Source organism: Nyctereutes procyonoides, unplaced genomic scaffold (assembly GCF_905146905.1).
Source record: "Nyctereutes procyonoides isolate TBG_1078 unplaced genomic scaffold, NYPRO_anot_genome, whole genome shotgun sequence".
NCBI classification, from domain to species: Eukaryota; Metazoa; Chordata; class Mammalia; order Carnivora; family Canidae; genus Nyctereutes; species Nyctereutes procyonoides.
In genome coordinates, this window is record NW_026575021.1 from 9226781 (window position 1) to 9252155 (window position 25375).

At 59.0% G+C, this 25375-nt stretch overlaps 2 protein-coding genes across 3 annotated transcripts in view; one reads left to right on the top strand and one right to left on the bottom strand.

Moving 5' to 3' along the window:
- Positions 1–14141, top strand: part of SCFD2 (sec1 family domain containing 2) — a 417410-nt gene extending 403269 nt beyond the window's left edge. Inside the window, exons 8-10 of one of the 2 annotated variants that reach the window (XR_008666596.1) lie at positions 2195–2314; positions 12013–13369; positions 13465–14141. Coding sequence is in view for 1 of the 2 variants with exons in the window: in XM_055341439.1 (XP_055197414.1) it covers positions 2195–2314; positions 12013–12105 (213 nt within the window). In the remaining variant the exon portion in view is untranslated. Of the gene's footprint in view, positions 1–2194; positions 2315–12012; positions 13427–13464 lie in introns of those variants that run through there. The other variant, XM_055341439.1, reaches the window with a different exon arrangement.
- Positions 14142–19357: 5216 nt separating this feature from the next.
- On the bottom strand, positions 19358–23694 carry RASL11B (RAS like family 11 member B). Its single transcript, XM_055340909.1, has 4 exons — positions 23486–23694; positions 22847–22903; positions 21639–21715; positions 19358–20835 (listed from the first exon to the last, which is right to left on the bottom strand). Exons 1-4 carry the CDS (start codon positions 23640–23642, stop codon positions 20365–20367), a joined length of 762 nt encoding a protein of 253 aa, XP_055196884.1. The 5' UTR covers positions 23643–23694; the 3' UTR covers positions 19358–20364.
- Between the last annotated feature and the right edge of the window lie 1681 nt (positions 23695–25375).

The window sequence follows — 25375 nt, forward strand, 5'->3', positions numbered from 1 at the left end:
CCTGTGTCTCTGCCTCTTTCTGTGTCTCTCATGAATAAATACATAAATAAAATCTAGAAAGAAAGAAAGAAAGAAAGAAAGAAAGAAAGAAAGAAAGAAAGAAAGAAAGAAAGTCAACATGAGGAATAGACGTGGCAAGATCATGCATCCAATTTGGAACCTGTTGAGTGTAGGGGTCCTGGGGACAGCCAGGTGGGCATGTCCATAGGAACTCAGTAGAGGTGTTGGAGCTAAAGACATAGATTTGGGAAGGATAGAAAAGATTGTTGAAGGCGAGTGAGTAGGTGAGATCCTTCGGGGATGATGTATTGAGTGAGAAGGGCCAGGGACCAAAGATAGAGCCCCTAAGGAGCATGGACTTTTAAGGGACAGACCAAGGAAAGGAACCTGTGAAGAAATGTGAGAAGAAATGATGAGAAAGGTAGAGGAAACAACCCGCGGAGAGTGCTGCTGGAGTAGCCAGGCAGGTGTCGCCAACTGTGACAGATGCCACGGAAATAACCCGTTAAATGAAGACAAAGCAGTGTTCAATGACCCTACACAGGATGGCCGTGGTGACTTCGGCGACAGCTAGTCCGGGGCCACAGCGGGACGCAAGCAGGATTGTCCCGGGTGTGTGTCCCGTGACTTGCAAGAAAGCAGCCAACAGATGCAGTCCCAGGGAAGGAGAGCTAGAGGGCAAGGAGCTGGAGAGGAATGAGGAGTCAGTCTTTTCCTAAGATCACAGTTTCCAGGATTCACCACCGCCTGTTTTGGAGAAGGTTAGATCTCGGTCTCGATCCGCACCCCCCACACACACACACACCATCTCTCTTTCCTTCTCTTCCTCTCTCCCTTCCTCCTTCCTTTTTTTCCGTTCTGAGTTCCTTCTCCAGAAGCCAAAGAGTAACTTCTATAACGGGAAACACTGAATCTATTACCTTTCTGAGTATTTTAAAAATAAGATGTTGAAAATTGGGTATGTTGAGGCAAGGAAGCCAGAAGCACCCAGCTGAGAAGGGAGTTGGAGCAGGGCCAGGAGAAAGGGCTTGCCCTGGGCCCGCTGCCCCCCCCCACCCTCTTGGGGTCCATCTGTGCGGGAAGATGGTTTGGGAGTGAGTGTGACTGAGCAGATACAGTCCTCGCCTTTGGGGACCCTGCCTCAGTGGCGTCACAGCCTGTAGGGCCCGCCGCTGGCTGAGGCGGCTGTAGGGGAGCTGGCACCGCGCTCCTTGCGGTGATGCCCTGCGAGCTGTGTCCTGGCTGCGCCCCAGCCCGGTCCACCCGGCGGGCTTCCACCTGCCCCGAGAACTTGGGTTCTCGCCCACGCTGCCAGACCCGCACCAGCTTCAGGTAGGGCTCGAGCACACAGTCTTCAGAACCTCCCTCTGTGGCCTTCGGTTAGTCCCTGAGTGGTGGTCGTTTTGCCACTTCCTGAGGGGTTCTGTGAGTCATTCTCCCGTTAGCATATAGGACATCACAGGGCATCGGGGTGATGCTCCACGACATCAGGTGGGCCATCCCACGCGGTGAGGCGCTCAGCTAAGGTTGGCTCGCGAGAGGGCGAGGGCGTGACATCTGCCCTGGACATGAGCTCCCCGGGCAGGTGCTCGGCTCGTGCGTGTCTTTGCCCCTCCACCGCCAGCTCCCTCGGGCTCTGGCCGTCCATCCATCCCACAGACATTTACTGAGCACCTCCTGGGTGCCAGAAACTGCACGAGGTCAGCCGAGAGTTCGGCAGTGAACCAGATCCCGGGTTCTGGAAGCGGAGACGGCCAACGGGGCAACGAATGGACGACCAAATCCGATAACCACCGGCTGTGGCAAGCTCCCGGAAGGACGAGCTCCGTAATGAATAAGGGGCCTGCTTGTGCTCCGACCTGAAGGCGGCCAGGGAGGGAATAATCAGTTGCCCCTCGACTTCAGCGTTTCTTTCCATAAAACCATCCAAGGGGTATCCAATTTGGAACCTGTTGAGTGTAGGGGTCCTGGGGACAGCCAGGTGGGCATGTCCATAGGAACTCACAAGGTGACGGGGTACGGGTTGTCCCTGTCCCATTTGCTCCTTCATGGGTCACTGCCTCTCTAAGGGTTGTTCACGCCGGCTGCAGTAGGGGGTGACAGGGGCCCCGGAGGGACGGGGACAAGGCGCCCGGCCGCACGGCGCTCTCTGCCCCGACCCAGCCGCTGGAGCCCACCCCGCTTTGTTCTGCAGGTGAGCCGGCCTCATCCCAGCGACCACCCTCTGCTGATCCTCTTCGTGGTGGGCGGAGTCACTGTCTCTGAAGCCAAGATGCTCAAAGACCTCGTGCCGTCCCTGAAGCCGGGAACCCAGGTACCGGGACCGCTGGGGGCGCAGAAGTGGGAGGGTGGCCGCCGAGGGCCCTTCCTGCAGCTTCCCAGCGCCTCTCCCCATCTCCACCTACCTTCCTGCTCCTACCCCCTCCGTCTGCCCCAGGGCCAGTGTCCTCCTGATGGGGAGGCCCGGGGGAGAGCTGTCCCTTACGGTCCTCGCCCACCTCTGGGCTTCCAGCGGCTGCCATCCCTAGTCCCGATTCCTGAAGGGCACGTATTCTCTAGTGGCCGGTCAGCTCTTGATCACTCAAGAGTTGCTACTGCTTTCCAGGCTCCAGATACCTGAGGGCGACTCCCAGGGACCACGTCCCCACCGTGGCACCTGGAGGGCTGGAGAAATTGGGGGAGGCACGTCATCAAGGCAGTGACACACGTAGGTAGCCTCTCTCTCTGTCGCCTCCTGCCGGGTCCCGCTCATCCCCCTCGTAAGTGGCCCGGGGTCACGAACACAGACCCCTCGCTGGTACAGCTCTGCCGTTGAGCAGCCGGCGGATGTGGGCGAGCACAGGCTTCGGTTTTCCCACGGAGGAGCCGGGCTAGGTGGCTGCGAGCCTTAGACAGGGAAGGGGAGAGAAGGCACTCCCAGCTCGGTGGCGGCCGCACGGCTCTCGCTCTCCGTCAAGGGGGGCCACCCTTCGCATCAGCTGCTTCTGGGTGTGACCGAGCGCGCTCTGCAGGAGATTCAGCTGCTGGCACGACGCTTGGGGAGCCCGGGGAGGCACCCCGGGAGCAGAGCCGCTGCCCTGCCTCCGGAAGTTCCATCTGTCTGGGGAAGCGGAGCCTGTCACACGGTAAGACGTCAAGTCCTCACTTGCACAGGCTCCCCAAAGCAGACCATGGGACAGGGACATGAGAGCGGGTGGCTTATGTGGGGGATGCCCCAGGAGGCGGAAGTGAGGGAGTCTGAAAAGACAAGACACTGGAGAAAGGAAAGCCAGGGAAGCCGAGGCTCCGTGCCCTGGGGGCCCCGAGGAACCCGGACGACACGCCCCAGAACCGTCCTGCTGGAAGACAGGGGTGTCCGGAGCATCTTCCCATTGAGCCTCGCCTCCTGCTCCCCACCTGAGACTTGCCTTTCGGGGCCGGTCTCCAGCTCTGTGCCACCTCTGCAGGCAGCTGTGTGGCCCTCCAGGGTTTGGAGAAAGCGGAAGACACGCAGGGGCCGTGCTCTGGGTGGCACGCGGGCTGACGCAGGGGACTGTCCATCAGAGCTGCTCGGCATCCCGAGGGGGTTCCGGGCTGGGGGGCCGGGGCTTGGGCTCCCACCTGCACCCACGATGGTGCCTGTCCCCCTGGCCAGTCCAGGGAGCCTCCGTGAAGGCCCTGCCCGCCTCTGCACTTGGCGGCCCACCCCTGGCCTGCCCCATCTCCTCAAGTGGACGTGGATTCCGTAACCAAAGCCGGGGCGCCCCGGGCCTGAGCACGTGGCAGGAGCTCTGCAGGCCTGGCCTGCCGGCTTGACAGGGTGCAGAGCTGACCCACGGGTGGAGGGGCTGCACCGCCGTGAGGCACAGAAGGCCTGGGCCCGGGGCCTCCAGACACCCGGCCTCAGAAGGGACCTGAGGACCTACGCAGCTGCCGTACGTTCTTGAACAGGGGGTGACAGTCGCTGGCTGTGACCATTCCTGCCCTCACTACCACCTGTCAAGGTCACAGCTGGCAGAATTTCGGACAAACTGGCAAATCCTGCCCCATGTAACATCCTTTCGGCAACACCAAGGATCTGTCTAGCGAGACTTTCTGAGCAAGACTTTTTAGTTTTTTTTTTTTTTTTTTAATCAGAAAGCACACTTCTCACTGCCCCTAATGGGGTGAACCAAATCCTTAGCTCTCCAGAACAGCGCCACATCCTAACAGCCCGACGGGCACCCTAACCCTCACTCTAAAAGTATAAAAGGCGGACGTTGTTCAAAGCGGCCTGACCTGAGGTTGACAACCCGGCCCCGGAACCTGCAGCGGCTTTGCCACCACCTGACCCCGTGCTCAGGCTTCTGCAGAGGGAGCCCCTCCAAGAGTTTGGGGCTCAAGGCGCCGCTGGGATTGCCGTGTGTCCGTTGTGCAGAAAGTTCCGCCAAAGAGCTAGCGGGGCCCCAGGAAGACACCCCGCTCCTCCCGAGGCAGCAGCGGAGAAGAGCAGAGGGGTTCTCTATTGTAGAGCCCTTCGTCTCCAAGCTGCTGAGAGGGGGTGTGTACCCGGCTGTTGGCTGGAGGGACACCTGCAGAGGCCGCTCCCCCTTACTCCGACCTCAGCAGACGTGCAGCTGCCCTGGGTCTGCGGCCACCTCTGCGCAAATCTGGGACCGGGGCCGCTGCCGGCTTTTGCAGGTGCGGTGGAGATCAGGCGCTGCTGCCCCAGCTGGCGGCGGTGGCCCGCATACTGGGGCCGTGACCCGCTCCGACGCTCAGGTCAGTTGGGGAACACAGGCCAACTAACCGAAAGGCACCGGTTCTCCTGGATCGGCGTTGCCAACAGACCTTCAACCAAGAAGCCAACGCCGACGTGACTGCCGACGGGAACAGCGGTAGTGGACGGATCCGACTCCGTGTCCTGTGTGGACCAGCCAGCCTGCACTCCAACGTCTCCAGGGGCGAGGACTTGCCCCCCCCCGGCCCCCCGCAGTCCACCTGAGTCTCAGAAGGCCTCACTGCTACGACTCGCTCCCCTGGATGAGTCCGCGTCTGCCCCCTCGGAGCCCCGCTCCTCAGTGCCGCTTCCCTGCAGGACTGACAAGCGAACCAGCCCCGTCCCCCTTCCACGAGTTCGCCCCCAGGTCTGCTCTTCTGCACACGGAGGCCTCTCAGTCCCCCGACGTGCATCTGAGCGTGCCCTGGCAGGCTCTGGGGGGCCCTCCTCAGCCCCCTTGAGCCACCCTTGCCTCTGCCTCCCACACTCAGGTGGAACTGAGGGCCCCGTCCGCCTCGGGCCCACCGCAGCCCACGCGGCCCAGCACACCGTCCAAGGGATGGACTCTGGGCTCGGTTTTCACTGCTCCAGAAGCGTCGGCATCGACTGAGTCTCTAGCCTTTTCTCTCCCAGTTCCTCGGTCCTGCCAGCACGCCTCACCCATCCTGGGAGCTCTTGCTCGCTGGCCCTACTGCGTGCCCTCCCCTCGGCCGGAGAGGAATGTGCCGTTCTGGCTCTGGAAGGACCGCAGGGCCCAACAGGTCCCCAGGATGGGAGAGGGACCTCGGGCCCAGGAGCTGCCCGGGCCTCGCAGGAGTCCACCGCCTGCCGGGGGGCCTCTTCCTACTACTCTTCTGCTTGCTTGCTCCCCTCCAGCCTCAGGACTTTGAGCTTCTTTTTTTTTTTACTATTTTGTTCCCAAGCACTTGAATTAGGGTCAGGCTTGCTGGGTGTCATGATTGCGGGTTGATTGCTAAGTACTGAACACTAGCAACTTTCCTGGTATTACTGTCACAGAAGGTCAAAGGGGCTCTTCCGGGGAATTCACCAACCTGTTGATCGGCTCCTGAGAGCCTGGACAACTAAAACCAGCCCGACTCTTGTATCCGTTCCTATTAATCCCCGTCTTCTCCAGATGCACATCTTCTATCTCCGTGTGCCTGGGTGCTATGGGGACCCCAGTACAGGAGCCTACGGTCACAGCTACCAAACCCGGTTAGTGGGCTATCCGGTGAACATTTGTTTAATGTCTGCTGGGTGCCCAGCACCGCTCTTGTGCCAGGGGTAGAGCAGCGAGCGAGACAGCCCCATGCTTGCTCTCATGGGACTTAAATTCTCATCGTGAGTGACCGACGTGGAACACGAGAAACTCCAGCCAGAGACAAGCGTCCCAAGAACACAGGCGGTGCTGTGGTGGGAAGAAGTGGAGGGGGACGCTCCTTCCCACGGCACAGGCTCCCCGTGGAGGAGAAGGCTTTGAGAAGCTTTCAGGGACCAAGGAAAATCATAGAACCCATTTGAGGCACAGGAGAAATGATTTCTCTTCCGCGAAGCATGACACATGGGATCCAGAGACCACATCTGCACCTGCTTGTCTTCCAGGACGGTTGTCACACTCTAAAACGGGTGTGTGTCCTCCGCTCTCCACCCTCGGTTGTTGGTCCGCGTGCCAATGGGAAAAAGCCGGCAGCTGGAGAAGGCCCTCCTCCATCCTGACTACAGAAAAAGGGGATCGAAGAGGCGGCTCCCGCCACCCCACCCCACACACCCCCCACGGTGAGGCAGGAAGCTGTGTAGGCTTCCCCTCGCTCCGGAGCGCGTGCCTGGCACCGGCCTCTGTCTCACTTGCTGCCTGCTGTGGGGCCCGGGGCCCAGGCGGCCCTGCAGGCTAGGCTCCGTGCCTGGATGGTGGCCACGAGGCCCCAAGGGAGGGACCGTCCCAGAAAACACAGGGGAGGACCAGCTCGGGAAACAGAGGAAGGCCGTGTGGGCACATCGGCCCCGCCATCCACTGCTTTTCATAGGCAGGCACATGCTGCCCACCCACACTTGCTGGCAGTTCTGCGTTTCTGGAGCTGCCTGTTTACTCAGCGTGTAATAGAAAAAAAGGTCAACTGAGAAGCATGTTCATACACACAGTTTGGCATGACGTTAGGGGTTCAGGATGCCGAAATCCTGACCCTAAAACCCGGCTCCAGGTTCTTCTCAGATTGATTGAAAGGCCCAAGGAGAGGAGTCCAGTGACTCCTTTCTTTTTCCAGTCTAGATTTATTTTATTCTCTCTCTCTCTCTCTTTTCTTTTTTTTTTTTTTTGAGATTTATTTCTTTATTTGGGAGGTGGAGAGGGGCCGAGGGAGAGGGTGAGAATCTCAGGCAGACTCCACACGGAGCAGGGAGCCTGACCCGGGGCTCAATCACATGACCCTGACCCTGACAACCTGAGCTGAAATCAAGAGTCAGCCGCTTAACTGCCCGAGCCTCCCCGGCGCCCCTAGATTCATTTTATTCTGAAGTTTCTTACTCTGAGGAGAACATCAGTGAGGTTTTAAATGCATCTTTTTGCCTGAGTTAGCCTGGAGCCCTATAACCTGCCCTTGAAACTCTGGAGAAAGTACAGATGGGGGTATTGGATGGCAGGCAGTCCACGAGTTCACCGTACTCTCATCCACGCCGCCCTTCACTCCTGTGAATCAACAATTCTGAGATCATTTGCAGCGTGAGGTTTTGTTCTCACATCCCCTCCACAAGGAACTTCTTGTTAAACAACCCCCAGAAGGGACACAGGTGAGGAAGTGACCTGCGATGTCCGTGTCTTCTTTGGGTGGCTCAGTCAACCGAGCTCAGAGGCGGTGTGTTAGCAGGTCAGACAGTTCACAGGGGGTTCCCAGAAGGCCTGGTCGTTAATCTGCTCTCCCACCGGCTTAAAGACACAAACCTTCCACGTCTAACACGCACGTATGAGTAGGTGTGCGCACGCATGTGGCACCCGTGCAAGCAGCGGTAGGCCGCGCCTTGAATATGCGCTGGAGCGCAGGGCTGGCTCAGAGCCCCCGGGCCACCTCGGGCTTGTTCAGCGGCTCTGGGGGCCCTGGGGGGCCCTGGGGTCCCCGCTCCCAGCCCCCGGCCCAGACATGGAAGTCTTCATCCGTACCCTCAGCCGTCTGGACAGAAACCAGTTCTCTGAAGGAATATTGCCAACAACCAAACATTCGATGGCTGCTTATAAAATCCTAATTGTCTAACAGGCCAGTCTCAGACCCTCTTAAATTCCTTCCCATCTTTGGCCATCTTCTGGTCCCCCACTTGGCTAATTTTTTTAGAATTCTTAGAACTGTTTTTCGTCCACTAATGCAGACATGCCTCAGTTGAATGGGCTGAAAACCTCTAAAAACGCTCAGATGGGTCTGAAGACCAACAGACGCTGAGAATACGCCAAAGCTCACGGCCCCTCGGCGGCAACAGGCTAATGGGACGATGGCCACGCAGCCCTGCCCGCATCCCAGTAGGAAACTCACACAAATACTTGAGCTGATTAGAGACCATTTTGCCAGAGCTGTTGGTGCTCTGCTACGAGAGCCTCCCGGCGCGAAAACCTTCCCACCGACCGTTGCTAAACCCACTGCCTCCTTCCTCGTCTGACCGTTGGTGTTCACCCACTTAATCACTAAGTCACTGTCTCCGGGGCCCGCTGGGTGTCAGGCATTGTGTGAAGACACAGCGGGAGGACGCGGGGAAGGCAGCAGGGGATGCGGTGTGATACCAACAGCCGTGGGAACACACTCTGTCTTGAGGAGGGGTGGTCCTGGAAGGCTTCCTGCAGGTGATGATGCCGGAGCCGACTGTTGAAGGACCGAGAGGGCCTCAGGCAAAGAGCAGGGGAATTCACGTTCCAGGGCAAGAAGCACCCCCAAAGTCCCAGCTGCGCAGCTGCCAGTAGTTTAGGACGGCCGAGTGTGCACCTGCTGGCGAAGGGGGTGTGCTGGTGAGGGGGTGGGGCCTGGGGCGCTGAGCATCCCTCGGATTCCCAGGTCCTGGAATGCTCTGGGGGGTGTTGGGTTTATCAAAGGGCGGGGAGGAGGTGGTCAGGGCTTTAGGCCCATGAGTAACACAGGTTTACACTTGGGGAGGACGGTGACTCAACCTCCCCCACTGTGGCCCCGGGGCTGCCATGAGCTGGAGAGAGGGAATGTCGCGGAGGGTGAAAGTGGTCAGGATGTGACGCTAATGAGCACAGCAACACAAGTACTGTTCTCAGCCCCATGAGGGCCCGTCAGCTGCACCAATCCCGTGCGCCCTTCCTAAGGGGCACGTCGGGTGGCATCCTTACTCCCACTTCACAGACGAGGCCATTGAGGCCCAGGGGGAGGAAGATGAGGCCCAGGTCAGACACCCCTAAGTCTGTGCTCTCACCCAGTACCACCTGGCAGGAGGCCTTGGTCTCCACCTCCCCCTCCTCAGAGACCTCCTGGCTCCCTTCACACGCTGCCCTGGTTTTCCATCTGTTTCTTTCCGGCCCTCCACAGGGCTCGTCCCAGGCCTCCTCTGCTCCAGCCCGCGTACTAAATACCTGCCTGTTTAGACGGGAGGGGCCTGGTCTTTGGTTCCAGCTCAGGGGAGGTCACAGCTCAGGGGAAGCCCAGCACACGGTCCAAGGGATGGACTCTGGGCTCCAGAAGCGTCGGCATCGACGGAGTCTCCAGCCTTTTCTCTCCCAGTTCCTCGGTCCCGCCAGCACGCCTCACCCATCCTGGGGGCTCTTGCTCGCTGGCCCTACTGCGTGCCCTCCCCTTGGCCGGAGAGGAACGTGCCGTTCTGGCTCTGGAAGGACCACAGGGGCCTGCAGTGCTGGGGGGCATGGGCAGGTCCCGAGGGCAGGAGGGGGGCCCTCTGCGGCCTCACAGGAGTCCACCGCTAGAGAGTACGCAAGAGACTTTGGTTCCCATGTACACATTTAAAAAAAATACCCGAATAAGGGTGTCCTACTTGGTGGAGGAGGAGTCCTAGCTGTACACAAAGCCCACCCAGAACTATATTCAGAATCCTGTGTGTGTGCACAGACACGTATTTTTCTAGAGCGTTCTTAGATTTTGCAACATGCAAAAGGAGACCTGTGACCCAATCACAAAGCCACAATAAAACAGCAGCTCACAATTGCCGAGCGCCTCCTGTGCTCTGCGCACTGGACTTTACGTAATCCTCGCTGCCAGCCGGGGGCTGCTGCTTTCCTTCTGGGACGCGCACCGGAAAGCTCCCAGGGAAGTGACTTCCTCTGGGGCACGTGGCCGGTCTGCAGTGGAGCCGGGCTCTCCGGGGCTCTGATGAGGGTGCCCGCCTGGGCGCCACCCGGGCGGCGTGGCGTGGGGAGATCCCGAGGAGTCAGTGGAGACCCTCCCCAGAGTCCGTGTCCGAATGGTGTCTACGCCGAGCGCGCAGATAAGGGGATGCTAACGTGCATTTGCTGCCCTCAAGCTCTCATCACCTGGCTTTCAAGGATGACTGTGGGCCCGGACTTTAGTATTTCTTTTTCCGCCAAAACTACAGCTCGGCTGACGTTAACTGTATACTGTTTAAGAAGATTCTCTCTGGAGAAAAAGTAAAAATAGCTGCGTGCAAGGGCTACCTTTTGTTTTAAGCAGAAAACGTTTTCATAATCCTCGCTTCTTGAACAAAGAGAAGAAAATGATAAAATGTTTTCTTCTCTCCTTCCTCCCTTGACTTTCGGCCCCACCTGCCTTTCCTCCGTGTGGGAGTGTGGACTCTTGTTTTTAACTGATGGGAGCTGGGAGCTGGCCACGTCATCGGCTTGGGTACACCTGGAAGGTCTGCGGGTGGGGGTGCAGAAGGAGGAGGTGCGCGAGCATGCGCATTCCCGGGTCATATGGCCAGGTGAAGCCCAGTCCCCTCTGCTCAGGAGCTGGGCTGAGGAATTCCAGGTCTAGAACCTCCTCCCGCATTCCCAGCGGCAGCTCCCCAGCTGGCCATCTCTGCAAACCTCACCAGACCCAGCCCAGCCCCGCTGAACAAGTTGCTCGGGTGCTACAGAGAGAAAACTGCCTGAGAGGCAAGGTCCAGACCAAAGGACGCAGCAGGGCAGAGAGGCCCAAAGGTCCCCCTGGGCTAGGGGAGCAAACCAACCTTGCCCAGGCCCCTTGACATGACAGGAGTGACCACGTGGGCAACTGGATGCTGGGGTCAGCCTGTCTGGTCGGAATCCTAGCCCAGCTATCTCCTGTGTGTCCTTGGGCAAGTGGGTTGAGCCTTTCTGTACTTTATCTCCCTTAACTACAAAATAGGAGTAACGTGTGTACACATGGCACAAGGTTGTGATGAAGATTATGTGGCTATCAAGTGAGACCAGCCTCAGAGCCTGGCGCATCCTAAGAACCAATAAGTATTAGCCAATACCATCATTAGCCCACCATCGTTATAGGTCGAATCGTGTCCTCCTCCCAAAAGATGCTGAAGTCTGAACCCCTACAGCCTGCAAATGTGACCTTATTGGACATAGGTCTTGGCAGGTGATCGTGTTAAGATGAGGTCATTAGGGTGAGCTCTCATCCGGTATGACTGTGACCTTATTAAAAAAAAAGGGGGGGGCGAGGGGGAATTTGGACAGAAAGACACACATAGATGGAAGACAGTGCGAAGGCACAAGGAAGCTGAGAGGAAAGCATAGACTGATTCTCCCTCACAACCCTTGGGAGGCACCGACCCCACCAACACCCTCGTCTTGGACTTGCGGCATTCAGAACCATGAGACAATAAATTACTGTTATTCGAAATGTCCAGTTCTGGGGACTAGGAAGTTAACAGAGTCATCATCATTTTCACCCACAACACCGTCCGCCTCTTGGGTGTCCTTCTCAATGCTCCCTGAAGGAGCGGAGGCTCCCTGGAGAAGAGAGAAACCTCTCTCTCTCTTCTCTCCCCCCGCCCCCCTTGGTCACATCACTGGATCCCAAAGCTACAGTATGATCGGATTCGGTTCAGCCGCCAGGTTGTGGCTGGGCGAGGCCATCCTGGGTGCCAGCGGGTTAAAGGTTCAGGAACCCTGCTGTCCCACAGGCCATCCTTCCCAGCCTGGGCACCCGTCCCCCCACCCAGGACACTAGCCTCCAGTGACCTTCGAGCTGCCCCCCCCCAGCTTTCCCCCCACAGTGCCCCACTCCACGCCTTCCCCCATAGAAACACATTGTCTTTTCTTTCCCGACGTCCGATAACCTGGGGTCGGCTTCCCTAATGGTCTGCGGTGTGTTTGTCCCTCCCGCTGGTAGGTCATCGTGCTGTCCACGCGACTCCTGAAGCCGCTTAACATTCCTGAGCTGTTATTTGCCACCGACCGGCTGCATCCAGACCTTGGCTTCTGAGCGATGCTGCTGCTGCGATGACACCTGCCCGCGGTGGAAACACCTGTATTGCCGCCTGCCGCCCTTCACGACCCGCCTCCAAAACCAACGTCCTCTGCCCATTGTGGGGAGGACGGAATTCTCCCTGAAGGGTCTTGACAACACGTAGCGAAGGACTGCGCTCGGATTGCCAGGGATTCTTTAAAAAAAAAAAAAAATCATCTTCCTAAAGGTATCAAACTTTCGGCCGGCTTCATTCAACCTAATTCTCATTTCTCCTTCACCCTGTTGTTGACCTTCCTGATTCCAACGGCAAGGTTGTCAGTGCTACGTAAGCACCTGTTGGCGAGCGCTGGCGGATTACGAGCCGTTTGGTTGCAGTCGCTCAAGAAATGAGACCTGCTTTGGACTTCCGGGTGCGAGGGAAGTGTGGCTTTCCCTAAGATGATGTAACTGGAGGTGGGGGGGACATTGCAGATGGGATCTGGGACCTCGCTGAGAGGCCGGAGGGGCGGGTGGCAGCTGGGGCCTGCCCTGTCCACCCGTCCGGCCACTGTCCCCCGTGCTCGCACGCAGGGCCACCGGCCCACTTGGAACAGTGGTGGGGGAGGTGGGTTGGGCGGCTGTCCCTGCCTAGCAAAGGGCTTCCTCCCCGCCCAAGGGAAGGCCCCCTAAAGGTGTCTGGTCCAGGGAGTCCAGACGGGGACCCTGACCCCCGGGACCTCCAGGAGTCCGCGTTCCTACTGAAATAGAAAGCTCACTTTTTCTGTTGGTCTGACTTTTCCTTCCGGTTATGACAGAAAACCCTCGACCCCATGAGTGAAGCTAGTTAAGAACCCCGGCAAAAATTAACTGCTTGGAGCCCAGCCATGCATTTGTGTAGGTGTAGGGTTTGCGGAAATTTCTAGCGCCTCCGAAAGATGTTTGTAATGAAGAGAGGAAGCGGAAAAACCACTCTAGAGTGGATTAAACAGGTAGGGACGCGAAATGTCAGTCAAAACACTCACACGTGTCTCAGATTTTAGTTCCCTCTAAAATAATGTCATTTTATGAAAAAGACTGTGAAGTTGGAAAGCATTCGGAGACACGATCACAGCAGGTCTTATACACACCAGTGTTCTTTTTCTTTCCTTTTTCATTTTTTTCTCTTTTTTTGGTCCGAGTATGCTTTCCAGCTAACTCCAGTGGTGCTGATCCTGGAGAGCCCCCATGCCTCTTTCATTCCCCTTTATCTAGAAGCTTGAATCTGAGGAAGGAAGAAAATGGCAATAGCCCGAAAGAAATGGTAATTACAGCAGAGATCGCTCTTTTCTAAAATTAAAGAAAATAATAATAATAATAACCTGTTATGTGTGTCAGTATGTGTTCATTCATTTCCAGATACTGAGTGACACGTTCCAGGCACTGGGCTGGGTTCCGGCCACGCTGGTGAGGGACCCAGACGCGACGCCCCTGACTCTGGGGCTCTCGCCGACTGAGCAGCTGGGGCTCCTGGTGCCCTGGCCCTGTGAGAAGTTTTACACCGTACGTCTGTGTGCAAAGGTCACTCTCAGGGCACCTGGGGGCTCAGCGGTTGAACGTCTGCCTTTGGCTCAGGGCACCATCCTGGGGTCCTGGGATCGAGTCCCGCATCAGGCTCCCCACAGAGCCTGCTTCTCCCTCTGCCTGGGTCTCTGCCTGTCTCATGATTAAATAATGAAATCTTTTAAAAAAGGAAAAGGAAAACAAACTCTGGAAATTTAAAAATCAAACTGCTAACAAGTAGTAACCTCTGGGAAGGGGTACAGGTGGGAGGGCTCAGAAAAGGGGAAGCCTCGTTCTCTATAGACTTCTGTGTTGTTTGAGTTTTCTTCACAGCGAACACGTACTGGTGTGTCACTTGTGTGGCTTTAGTGCAGTTCTACAAGTTCTTCTTTTAAAAAAAGAATACTCGCAACCTTCTAATCCGGACTCACACAAGCAGGACGCCCCTGATTGTAAGTGTGGTCGTCCAGCAGGTACTGTGCCCCCCCAGGGGGGTCTCTGTGGGGCCAGGGGGTGCGAGGGGGGAAAGATGTCACAGGTTCGCCTTAGAACCATCCTCTTAAAAAAAAAAAAAAAAAAAAAGAACCATCCTCTTGCATCTCTGTGGTGGCCGGTTGGCCGAAGGGAGCTAGACAGGCAATCAGTTAGCGGAAGGCTTTGGACAAATGAGAAGGCTCTCGGTGACCGGAGTGTGTTTGGAAGAAGGTAGGGCCCATGGGACAGAGCATGGCTCCTCGAATTAGGAGCAGAAGCATGGGATCCCCGGGTGGCCCGGCGGTTTAACACCTGCCTTCAGCCCAGGGCATGACCCCGGGGTCCTGGGACCGAGTCCCACGTCAGGCCCCTGCATGGGGCCTGCTTCTGCCTCTGCCTGTGTCTCTGCCTCTCTCTCTCTGTCTCTTATGAATAAATAAAATATTAAAAAAAAATAAAAGCAGAAGCATAATGGAAATTTGGTATAAATCCTACCGAGGGCCTTCGTCAGATAAGGAAAAGGAAGAGACTGAGGAAGGGGCATGCGGGCCCCTGGCCTGAGCCCCCTGGGACCTCTCTGGTGCCGCCTCCTTCCTGTGCTCACTGCCCAGGAGCCTGAGAGGATGAGGGGGAAGGGACGACGCCCTGGCTGTGCCCGGGGCCCCCTGAGGGCAGCGTGGGGCTCCTCACGCCTCCGCGCCCCCACCTGGGAGACACGGACACGACTGCCAGGGACCTAGCTCAGGGGAGGGAGGCCGTCCCTCACGCAGCGGCTGGCGCGTGACACCAGGACCGTGGGTCTTGAGTAGCCGGGACGCCAAGCGAGTCCCCTCACGAGGCGACGAAGTCCCACCGGGAGTACAACGCCAAGCGAAGGGAAAATTCAGAGGAGAGGCGTGCCCGGGCCCCGCGTGGAGACGAGGAAAGGGAGGAGGAGGGACCTTGTCGACCGGGCAGCCCAGGGCCGGCGGCGGTGCCAGGCCTCCAGGCGCCCGAGCTCCACCCCGCGGTCCCCTCCTGCCCTCGGCTGGCCCAGCAGTTGGACGGGGACCCGGGCCTGCCTCATGGGGCTGCTGTCGGAATGACCTGGCACGTCGTGGGAAGCTGGCGTGGCCCCTGCGGGTGACGAAGGCCTGATGCCTGCGCACCAGGCCCGTGTCCCTCGGGGAAGCTTCCCCACCGGCAGCGCCAGCCACCCAGCACCCGGTGCGGGTTCCGGGCCCGACGGCCGTCTCCACCACAGGCACACGAACCCACGAACACGAACCACTCGGGAGGGACTGCTTGGCCGAGTGGCTAGAGCCGCTTGCCCGTCTCTGGGGCCTGGCTCGGGCGGTTGCCCCTGAACCCCGGCTGCCAGAGCCAAGACCAGCCCGCGCCGACGCCAGCCTTCTGCCAAGGGCCGCACGGGCCTGTCCCGCCCGTGGGACCACCGACAGGTGTAAGTGCTCTGCCTGTCCGCCCTCCTTCTGGAGTCTGCTTCCCGGCAGACACAGGGACACAGCGCTCGGGCTGCGTCAGCCCAGGGTCCCCCGAGGGGCTCTGTTTCCACTGGGCCCCCCGCGGCGCAGCCTCACCCCAGTAACAGAGCTCCATCGAGCTCCCCTCAAGACCACTACTACTTATTTTACCCTGGTTACCAGAAACGGTCTCAACAACAAACAATCCAGTGTCCTGAGTGCCGTCGGCCATCCCTGCTTCGGGGACGTTGGAAACCCCATCTCTCTTTTAAGGCAGCTTTGAAAGACAAAACCAGATGATGGAGGGTATTTGAGAAGGGAGGTGGGGTGGCCACCAAGGAGCTGGGATCTTGCCCCTCTCGGTAATAACCCGGATCCCCTTCCCTCCACACCAAATTAGTAAAAGGAGGACAGTGAGAACTTTCTGGAAGCCTCTCGCTCTGGACTCCAAAGGGCACAGAAAACAGCCGGTTCTCCCCGGTGCGCTTGTCCCAGGGCCCGGTGCCGAGGGCAGGGAGCCACAGGGCCGCTGACCCCTCCCCTGCACAGGCAGGCCCAGGCCTCGCCCAGCGCCCGGCTGCCCAGGATTTGCCCACGGCCCGTCTGGAAAACACGTCTGTTCCCCTGCCTTGGGGTGCCCGGCCAGGGTCCCCCGTGCTCCAGGGCCCGGGCACAGGGTGAACAGGCCACCTCCCAGGGGGAAGGTGCTCGCACCTGCACCCTGCACAGCAGCCCAGTGATGCGGCAGCGGCAGGGAACCTGGGAAGCCAGATGGCAGGGCAGCCCCGGATCCGGGGTGCGCCTCCCCACCCCCCTGCCCCCAGCCCTGCCTGCGCCTCTGTTACTCGGCGGGACTGGAGGCCAGAGGCTGATGGCAACAGCAGATGTGACTGCGCAGCCGGGCGGGAGGGGCCGCAACCCACGCTGCCCCGGGGATGGAGGAAAGCCCGCGGGGGAGAGGGGGGTGCAGGGGTACCAGGATGCAGGGGGCGGGAAGGGCCAGGGTGCAGGATGCAGGGAGGGCCGGGGTGCAGGGTATAGGGGTGGGGGCCAGGGTGCAGGGGGGCTGGGGTGCAGGGGGGGAGGGGTGGGGCCAGGGTGCAGGGGATGGGGTGCAGGGGGCGGGGTGCGGGGGGACCAGGGTGCAGGGGAGCAGGGGGCAGGGAGGGCCAGGGTGCAGGGTATAGGGAGGGCCGGGGTGCAGGGGGGAGGGGTGGGGGCCAGGGTGCAGGGGGTGGGGTGCAGGGGGGCTGGGGTGCATGGGGGGAGGGGTGGGGCCAGGGTGCAGGGGGTGGGGTGCAGGGGGCAGGGTGCGGGGGTACCAGGGAGCAGGGGGCAGGGAGGGCCAGGGTGCGGGGGGCTGGAATGCAGGGTGCAGGGAGGGCCGAGGTGCAGAGGGGAGGGGTGGGGGCTGCGGGTAGGGGATGGGGTGCAGGGGGACCAGGGTGCAGGGGGCCAGGGCACGGGGACCGGGGTGCAGGGGAGCAGGACACAGGGGATCAGGGCCCTGAGGCCCAGCATCTGGGAGACACAAAAGGAAAGAGCACCCAGGGGAGTTTGCTTGGAGGAGGGGGGCCAGGAAGCTGGGCGAGCTGCCCAGGGACGGGGCTGTGGCTTCAGACGGGCCTGAGCTTTGGGGCGGGGGGTCCTGACTGGGCCTCTGAGTTGCTGGATCAACTCCCTAATTCTTCAGAGCCTCCCTCCTCCCTTTCTGCAGAAGGGACTCAAAACCCCTAAAAATGAGGTGGGTGTGGAGAACGTAATTATTTCAAACACCCCACAGGGCGGGACACAGGTTTCAACCAACAGAAACAGTCCTTGTTCCTACCTGTGAGGCCCTCAGCGGTGCTGTGGGTCCGGGCCTCAGTCTTCTCATCTTTAAAATGGGAGTAGTACTCCCTTCCGCCTGGGTTTCTTGAGAAGACTGAAGGAGATCATGGGAAATCGGCCCATCAAATATGCTCAGTAAACTCCAACCGTATCCTTTCTCCACCACCCTCACACCCCTCCCTTCCTTCCCCTGCTGGCAAAGGGGGCGCCCCCACGGCGACAGGAGAGGGCTGTCTCCCCGAGCCACAGGGTTGCAGTGCAGAAATCCTAAAACACACAGGGATTAAGAAATGCTAATAATGAAAAAGATGAGCAAAGGTAATGAAACATGAAGCTAAATTCACGAGAAGAAAATCTGGTATATTCCAGAACTGTAAATATTTAAGTTTAGCCTGAGACACTGGACAGAACTGGGGCCTGGGGCGGGGGGGTGAGGGGGAGGTTCCAGCAGGGTCTGTCTGTCTCACACACACTTTAGCCCCCTGGGTGGACAAGAGCCCCGGGACCCCGACCCACCCAGACCTCGGAGGTGACGTAGAGCAAGTGCGGTGCAGCGGGAACGTGAGGGGCGACCGTGAGGGGCCCAGAGGTGAGGAAGTGAAGCGCGCAGGGGGGAAGAGGAGGCCGCCCCGAGGCCCGCAGGCTCAGAGAGCCTGGAATAGAGGGGGAGATGGAAGCAGTGGGGGCTCAGCCCTGCTCAGCTGTCCCCGAGGTGACACCCTGGGGAGACTCCGCGTCCTCTTGGATTCCAGAACACGGGCAGACGTCCACTGCCAAGGCCTCAAAGGTAACCTCTTCCCCCTGGACAGCGGGGATACAACTACACAGGATGAATGAAACTGAAATCGAGCAGAACGTAGTTGGAGACACTTAGTGCCGCTGTGCCCACGCTTTCCCTCCCTGCCCCAACACGCACACGCACACGCACACGCTCCTCAGACGCTGGGTTCGGCGTAAGCATCGAAAACTGCCCTCCAACTAAGGAAGGCTGGGGCATCACCAGAAGCCCGTCAAGAACAGGCAGGATGGTTATGGGGGGAAACAGATTTGGGAGCCCGCACCCCACCACGGGGGGCCATCGACAGCCGGGCCTTGGGACTGCTTCCTTGGTCCCAGGCCCCACGCCTGCCGCCCGCAGTGCCCTGGGTAGCGGATGCTGAAGAAATAACACTGTAGTCACAAGACATTGATTCCTGTCCCTTGTGTGACCTTGAGGACAGGACTCAAAACTCAGAGCCTGTTTCCCTCACCTGTAAACGGCAGGATCTGCTCCCAGACCTGCTCGCGGGGCTCTCCGAGGACTAGGCGAGGTCAAGGACGCGAAAGCCCTACTCAGAGGTGTCGTTCTTTGCCCACGAAGGCGGTGGCTCACGCGGCCTTGCCTGGTCTCCCAGGCCCAGACGGAAGCAGGTGCGGGAGGCCTGGCCCGCGGCGGCACGTAGACCTGCGGCAGCGGCTCTGTGGGAAGGGCTCCCGACGGGGCCCCGGCTCCACGGCTCCCAGCGTCTACAGTGAGAAGAAAGCGCGTGTTTTGAGAGCAGCGGACCCGAGCAGGCCTGCCAAGTAAACCACGTGTAGGAGAGAAGCAGTGAGCTCGTCCAGAAGCATTCTCAAGGCTCAGCTGAGGGATGTCTTAATAGCAGAAAACAGAGGGACAGACGTCTGTCTTGGCTTTACCTGGAGGATCCTGCAGGGAAGAGAGAGGAGACACACTATTCTGGAGTATAAAGCAGCAAATGACAACTTAGAGCAGGGGGGAGGCCTTTGACAAGTGAGTTAGCTGGTTCGTAAGCCTGCCTCCTCACCTGTACAAGGGGGATAAGACAACGCACCCCATCGGTGTGCTCCGAGACCTAGGAGGGGACCCTAGGAGGCCCAGTGCCTGACGCCAGGCGCCCAGTCAGTCCGAGACGCCGAGGAACACTTAGTCTGGAGGGCAGGAGGTCGGCATTTCAATAAAGACCGAGTCAGAGGCCCACTCTTTTAAAATGAGATTTTATTGTACATAAAATAAATTAATTACAGTTTAAGCCAAAGCATGAGTGGCTTTTTAAAGTGCATCTGTGTCGGGGATTTGGCAGTGGCCCCTTATCTGTTCACTCGCTGTTAAGACAGTGTGTTCATATTCAAGCCACGACTCGGCCAGGCCTAGGGGACGACCCAACGTCATTGCCGTGAGCCATTTACACAAATCACACCAAAGTCTATGAACGCATTTTTTTTTTCTGTACCTGATGCAATAGTTAAAAAAAAAAAAAAATTATACAGTCTCACGATTACTCAAAAGTCCGGGGCTGAAGAGTTGAGTTCTCAACCATTTAACACATGTTCAACTAAGCATCCTCATCCTGTGTCGGGAGGAAGCCGCGCCTTCCTGCAGGCCCTCTAAGCTTCCAGATGTCCGCCTGTATCCACACATGTGGCCCATACACCCCACCCTGTATTGGGGGTGGGGGTGGCATCTGCCTCCTTGCTCTTTAAAGAAGAAATCTGGGTATCGTCCGGGGTAGGCAGGCATCCCGCCGGGACTAGCGTGTCAGAGGCCAGTCGGACTCTAGGAGAAAAAGCAGTGCTTCCTCTTGGTGGGATGGAGGGCGGGGTGGGGAGAAAAGGGAAAAGAAAGAAAGAGGAGAGAGGAAAGGCCGCGAGCGCTTCGTCTGTTCTTTCATTCCCCCTGCCGACCACGCCAATCTAGTTGCGGAAACTGTGACTGTCATTTACTGTCATTTACAAGGTGAGGACCAGAGTCCAGAGCGATGCGGCCGCCCTCCCCGCTCCAAAGGAAGCACAGTTCGCATCTTCGGGGCGGCTCCTCTCTCGGATCGCTGGCTCTCCTGCGGCAGTTCCACCAGGCCCTCCTGGCCCCTCTGCTCGGGCCCTTTCTGGAACCGTGAATGCCCGCCAGCCTGCACCGTTCCCGTGGGAGAAGCTCAGGCCCTCTTCCCAGGAAGCCCAAACCCCGCCCCCACCCCACCCCCAGAGTGTCCCTGCTTCAGACGGAGGTGACAGTCCTCACTTTGGCCGAGAGGGCTTGCTTGAACCTCCTCTTGAGGTCCTGCATGTTGGGGGACTTGGGCCTGGGGATGAGGGAGGTTCTCCGCTTCTCGGGTGTGCTGCTGGGCTGCTGTTTGTGACTCACTTCCTTGCACAGGACGTGGAAAGCGCTGTAGACGTCGTTGTAATTTTCGCTGACGGACACCTCGTAGAACGAGCAGCCCAGCACGCTGGCCAGCTGCAGTCCGAGCTGGGGGTCAACCTGCTTGACGTGCAGCAGGTCAGCTTTGTTGGCCACGACCACCACGGGCAGCCGGGTGCCCAGGTGCAGCTGCTGGACGTGCTGGTGGAGCTGGCCGATGAGTTCGTAGCTCTTGTAGTCGGTGATGGAGAACACGATCACCACCGCATCGGCCCAGCGGATGCACCTATTCAGCTGCTCGCCGCAGCTCAGGCCGTTCTCGTGGACCTGCAAGGCAGGGGGGAGGGCGAGGTGAGCGCCGGGGGCCCGAGAGGAGCCGGGGCTCGGCTGGACCGCCGGTTCAAAAGGGACCCTCGACGGTAACCGCCGGCTCGCAGGCCATAAACAAGTCCTATCCCCGCACACTTCAGCCTTCCTGACAGCATGTTGACCCAGCTGCACAGAGCTGGAATAAATAACAGTGCAGCTCACCACACTCAAGTGGAAAATTGACCTGCAGAGAACTCCACGCAGAGAGACTTTGTAGTTGCACAAAATGGGAAATTAACTGGCTAGACAGTAAGTCTGGGGAAGTAAAGATAGGAGCTGGAAGCATTTAAACCTGGATAACCGCCCAGTTCAAGAGGGAAACACACACACACACACACACACACGCACCAGCAGGGCTCTTTTGTCTATAGAGTAACTTTCCACAGTACAAAAATGATCCCGAGTCTTTAAAGACCAAACGTTCGATTTTTAATGCCAAATACACGAATGTAAAAAACTGATCTTTTTGACCATAGCGAGGAAACTGTGCCAATTCCATGTATGTTTGGTTTGGTCTTTCCTGCCGGATAGAACCCTCCTAAGAGAAGACTTCTGCCCCTCAGCCAAACCTCCCATAGGAAGCCAGGCCAAGACCGACCAACAGCCAAATACAACTGAAGTGACAAGCAACATGTAAAAGCCTAGTTCTGACTCCCCCAAATCTCTCTCCTCTTTAGCACAAGGCATTATTCTGAGAACTGAACAATTCCAGAGCCAAGGGGGCTCCCTTTGACTTAATCGTGAATCTCAGGGCTTCTTACCTGAATACCTGGTGTGTCTTGAACCTGAATAGCCAGGGTTTCACCTTCTATTTGCACTTGTCTGGTATAGAGATTACCTAGAAAGGGGGAAAAAAAAAAAAGAAAAAAAGAGAGATTATGGTTTTCCTTCCCGTACAACTTTTAAAACATGGTGGGATTTTTTTTTTTTAATACCCAACCTGAACTGATACACACAAATAAGCTATAGTTTATTGTATATAATCAGCTTATTTCAGCCGGGTTTTTTTGTTTGTTTGTTTGTTTTCTTTTTTTAAACAACAGCAATTCTAACCTCAGATTAGGGGATTTATTTAAATCAAGGCAAGGTCTGCAAGTTTGTGGAAAGTGATTTATCTACTTTTAAATGGATCTTCCATACTTAGAGTATCTCCTTGAAGGAAATGTTCTTGTGCGGCACATGCATGGCCATTTGTTTTAGTTTAGTACTTCATTACTCTCTGATGTCAATTTAGGCAAATGTCGTGAGTAAATGCACAGCCAACGTTATCAGCTGGAATAAAAATGTGACGTAGTGGTAGCCAAATCTACATCAAAGCAGAAGGCTGTCACGCCTTATCTTGGGATGGTTTATACAGCACATTTCAAATAATCCCCTTAGATACTAAATATGGTCTAAGGATTTGAGCAATTTGCTAACAGAGCATAGGTAGAAAGCCCTTAAGCCTCCCCAGTGGCCATCTTTTACCACAGAGATTGAAATAGTGTCCTCTCATGTATTTGGGAGCTCCCCTCCTCAAATTCTACCCATGTGGTCATTTTTTTTTTTCTTTGTTCAGAAAAGAGAACTTTAGGTTTACAACTGCTCTCCTTTGGCCTTTGCTTTAAAAGGTCACCTCTGAAAGGCAGCCAACGGAGCGGGAGCGGGAGAGGGGTGGGGGAGGAGCTGCCCATCTTTTTGTTTTGTTTTGTTTTTATGACTTTTGCAGGAGTGTTTTGAAGGGAGAGGCTCCTGAGTACAAAGGGTGCTTCCAACTGGGGTCCCTATAGTTAAAACATACCAAGGAGAATACTTTCGGGCACTTGATAAATTGATGAATGGGCCTGGAGTGGAAGGAGGCCAGATGGCAGTCATGGGAGGGGGCAGGCCCAAGTGGCAGTGGCAGGATGCTGATGCTCGGACTGTCACTGTGGAGGAAGCTCCCTGGGAGACACTGGAAAAGGGCAGGAGCGGGCGCCCGCCTCCTCACCTGCGTTTCTTTCGTAGTCCCCGATGAACCGTTTGGTGAGGAACCGGACCACCAGAGCTGCAGGCCAGGAAGGAGGACGGAAGGAGAGTTAACTGCGGCCTAAGGCGTCACACTGGTGTGCACCCCCCGCCCCCCAGCCTGGGAAACCTCGCCGGCCGCGAAGGGAGCCGGGGGGCCCCCGAGTGCAATCCCCTCCCCGCGGCGCCTCCAGCCTTCTCCGTGCACGGCGGGGGGCGGGGCGCCGGGCCGGGCCGGGCCGGGCGAGCTGCGGCTCTGTCCAGCTGGGGGGCGCCCCGGCCCCCCGCCTCTGGGCCCGGCTGGGCCGCACCTAGCTCCCAGCGGGCAGATGTGCTCCCTAAGCTTCCAGACCCCGAGGAGGAGGAGGGGGAGGAGGGGGGGGAGCAGGGCTCGTCCGGCCCCTGGTGCTGCAGGCCCCGCCGGCGGCCCCAAGGAGCCCGAAGCTCTGCTCCCGGGGCGCCTGGGGTCTGGCCGGCCTGGACCCCAGGAGCCCCACCTGTCGGGGCGCGGGGCGCGGGGCGCGGGGCGCGGGCGGCGCAGGCGCGGGTCCCCGCGGCAGGACCCCCCCCCCGCCGCGTCCTGGCCCGCGGTGGGCGGCTCCCGCCGCCGCCGGACACTCACCGGTCTTGCCCACGCCGCTGGCCCCCACCACCGCGATCTTGACCAGGCGGCGGCCCGCGGCGCCCGCGCAGCAGTCGGCGGCGGCGGCGGCGGCGGCGGCGGCGCTGCCCGGGGCGGGGTACTCGGCGATGGTGCACATGTTCTGAATGAGGCGCATCGCCGCTCCAGCCGGGGCTGCCCCGCGCGGGACCGGACCTGCGGGCGGCCGGGCGGGGCGGGGCGGGGCGGGGCGGGGGCGGCCGAGGGCTCCGCGGCGGACAGGCAGCGGGCGCGGGGCGCGGGGCGCGGGGCGCGGGGCGCGGGCAGGGCTCGGGCAGGGGCTCGGGCCGGGACTGCCGCCGGGACGCGCGCGCGCTGTTTTCTCCCGGGCTGGCCCCGCCCCCTGCGTCCCGCAGCCAATCCCGGGGCGCCCCGCGGGAGGCTCCGCCCCCGGCGCCGCTCGGCGCTCGCCGCGCCCCCGGGGGCGCCCGCAGCCAGCGCGGGGGGCGGGGCCTCGAGGGGCGGGGCCCGGGACGCGGGGAGGGGGCGGGGCGAGCCGGAAGCGCCGCCGGGGGTCCCGCTGCGCGGACACGCGGCGGAGGCTGTGGCCGCGGGGCTGGGGGCGCGTCGGGTTGCGCGGCGCGGCGGCGGCGGCGGCGGCGGCCCCCCAGGGTCGGGCCGGTGCATGAGTCCGCGTCCCTGGCGCCTGGGGGCGCGGGCGCTCGGGGTCGGGAGCCCCCTCCTGCAGCCGGGCTGCGTGCCCACGACTTGGGCCCGGGTCGTGCGCTCCCTGCGGGGCGTGATGGCACCGACCCGGGTGTAGACGGGCCTGGGATGGCCGTGGGCTGCAAAGACCTCCGCTCCCCGGAGGTGTGGCCATTAATTTGGGGGCGAAGAATGCCCCCCCAGCCCCGGCGTGTTCCCGACATCGTCCCCCGACTGCAGGGCGCGGCGCTGCAGAGCCCCCGACCGGCTCACCCCCGACCCCGACCCCGACACCGACACGCGGAAGGCCGGCGGGTGCGAGCGCGCGCGGAGCGAGTCACGGGGTAATCACGGATCTAGCTCTCCAGCGCCTCACACGCCGTCGCACCTCCCCCGAGAGCTGCGGGATGGAGGGAAAACAGTCACCCGGCGGCCTCTGGATGGCGGCTGCACTGGGAGTCAGAAACCCCAAAGGGTGCACAGCACGCAGGGTCCGGTTCTCAGGAAGGGCAAGACGCAGTTAAGCGACTCGGTGTCACGGAAGACGTGGGCTTGCACTCATAAGGTCCCAAGCTCCGGCCCCTTAGGTTCTCTGTAGGGAAAGGCTTGGGGGCAGGCCCCATCCGAGCACATTCTGTAGCTGGAACCGACGGCAGGCCCCACGCCCCCATCCCAGCCACTCTGCTCCCCAACCTTCCAACCCTGCGGGCCACCAGGTGTTCCAGAGGCTTCCGTCCTGGTGGCATATGGCCAGCAGCACTGTGGCTTTCTGTCCACACCCACACTAAGGGTTGAAATTTTATAAAAAGAGGAAAAATAAACCAGTTCCCTTCATCTACACCTGTCAGGCATCTAGTTTGAGTTTGACTCCCTCTGACACCCTGGACTTAACCGATCAGGTGTCTGACGGTATTTATGAGGCCCACCCAGTTCAGACTCTGAGATGAACCAACCCTCTTGCCTAACAGTTTAGGTGTTTGCAGGAATGCAAGGGGGGAAATAGAAGGGTAATTTCAGAGAGCCTTGGTAGCCAAGTCTAGGAGGTTCAGAAACATAACTAGCAAGGCACACAAACTTGGCAGCAAACATAATAAAAGGTTGACTTCTAGGAAGATCATAAGAATGAAATAAATTGAGCCCTTTGAGTCGGGAGGCAAAAAAAAAAAAAAGAGCATTTCCAATCTGCACTGTGTCTTTCTGTGTGGT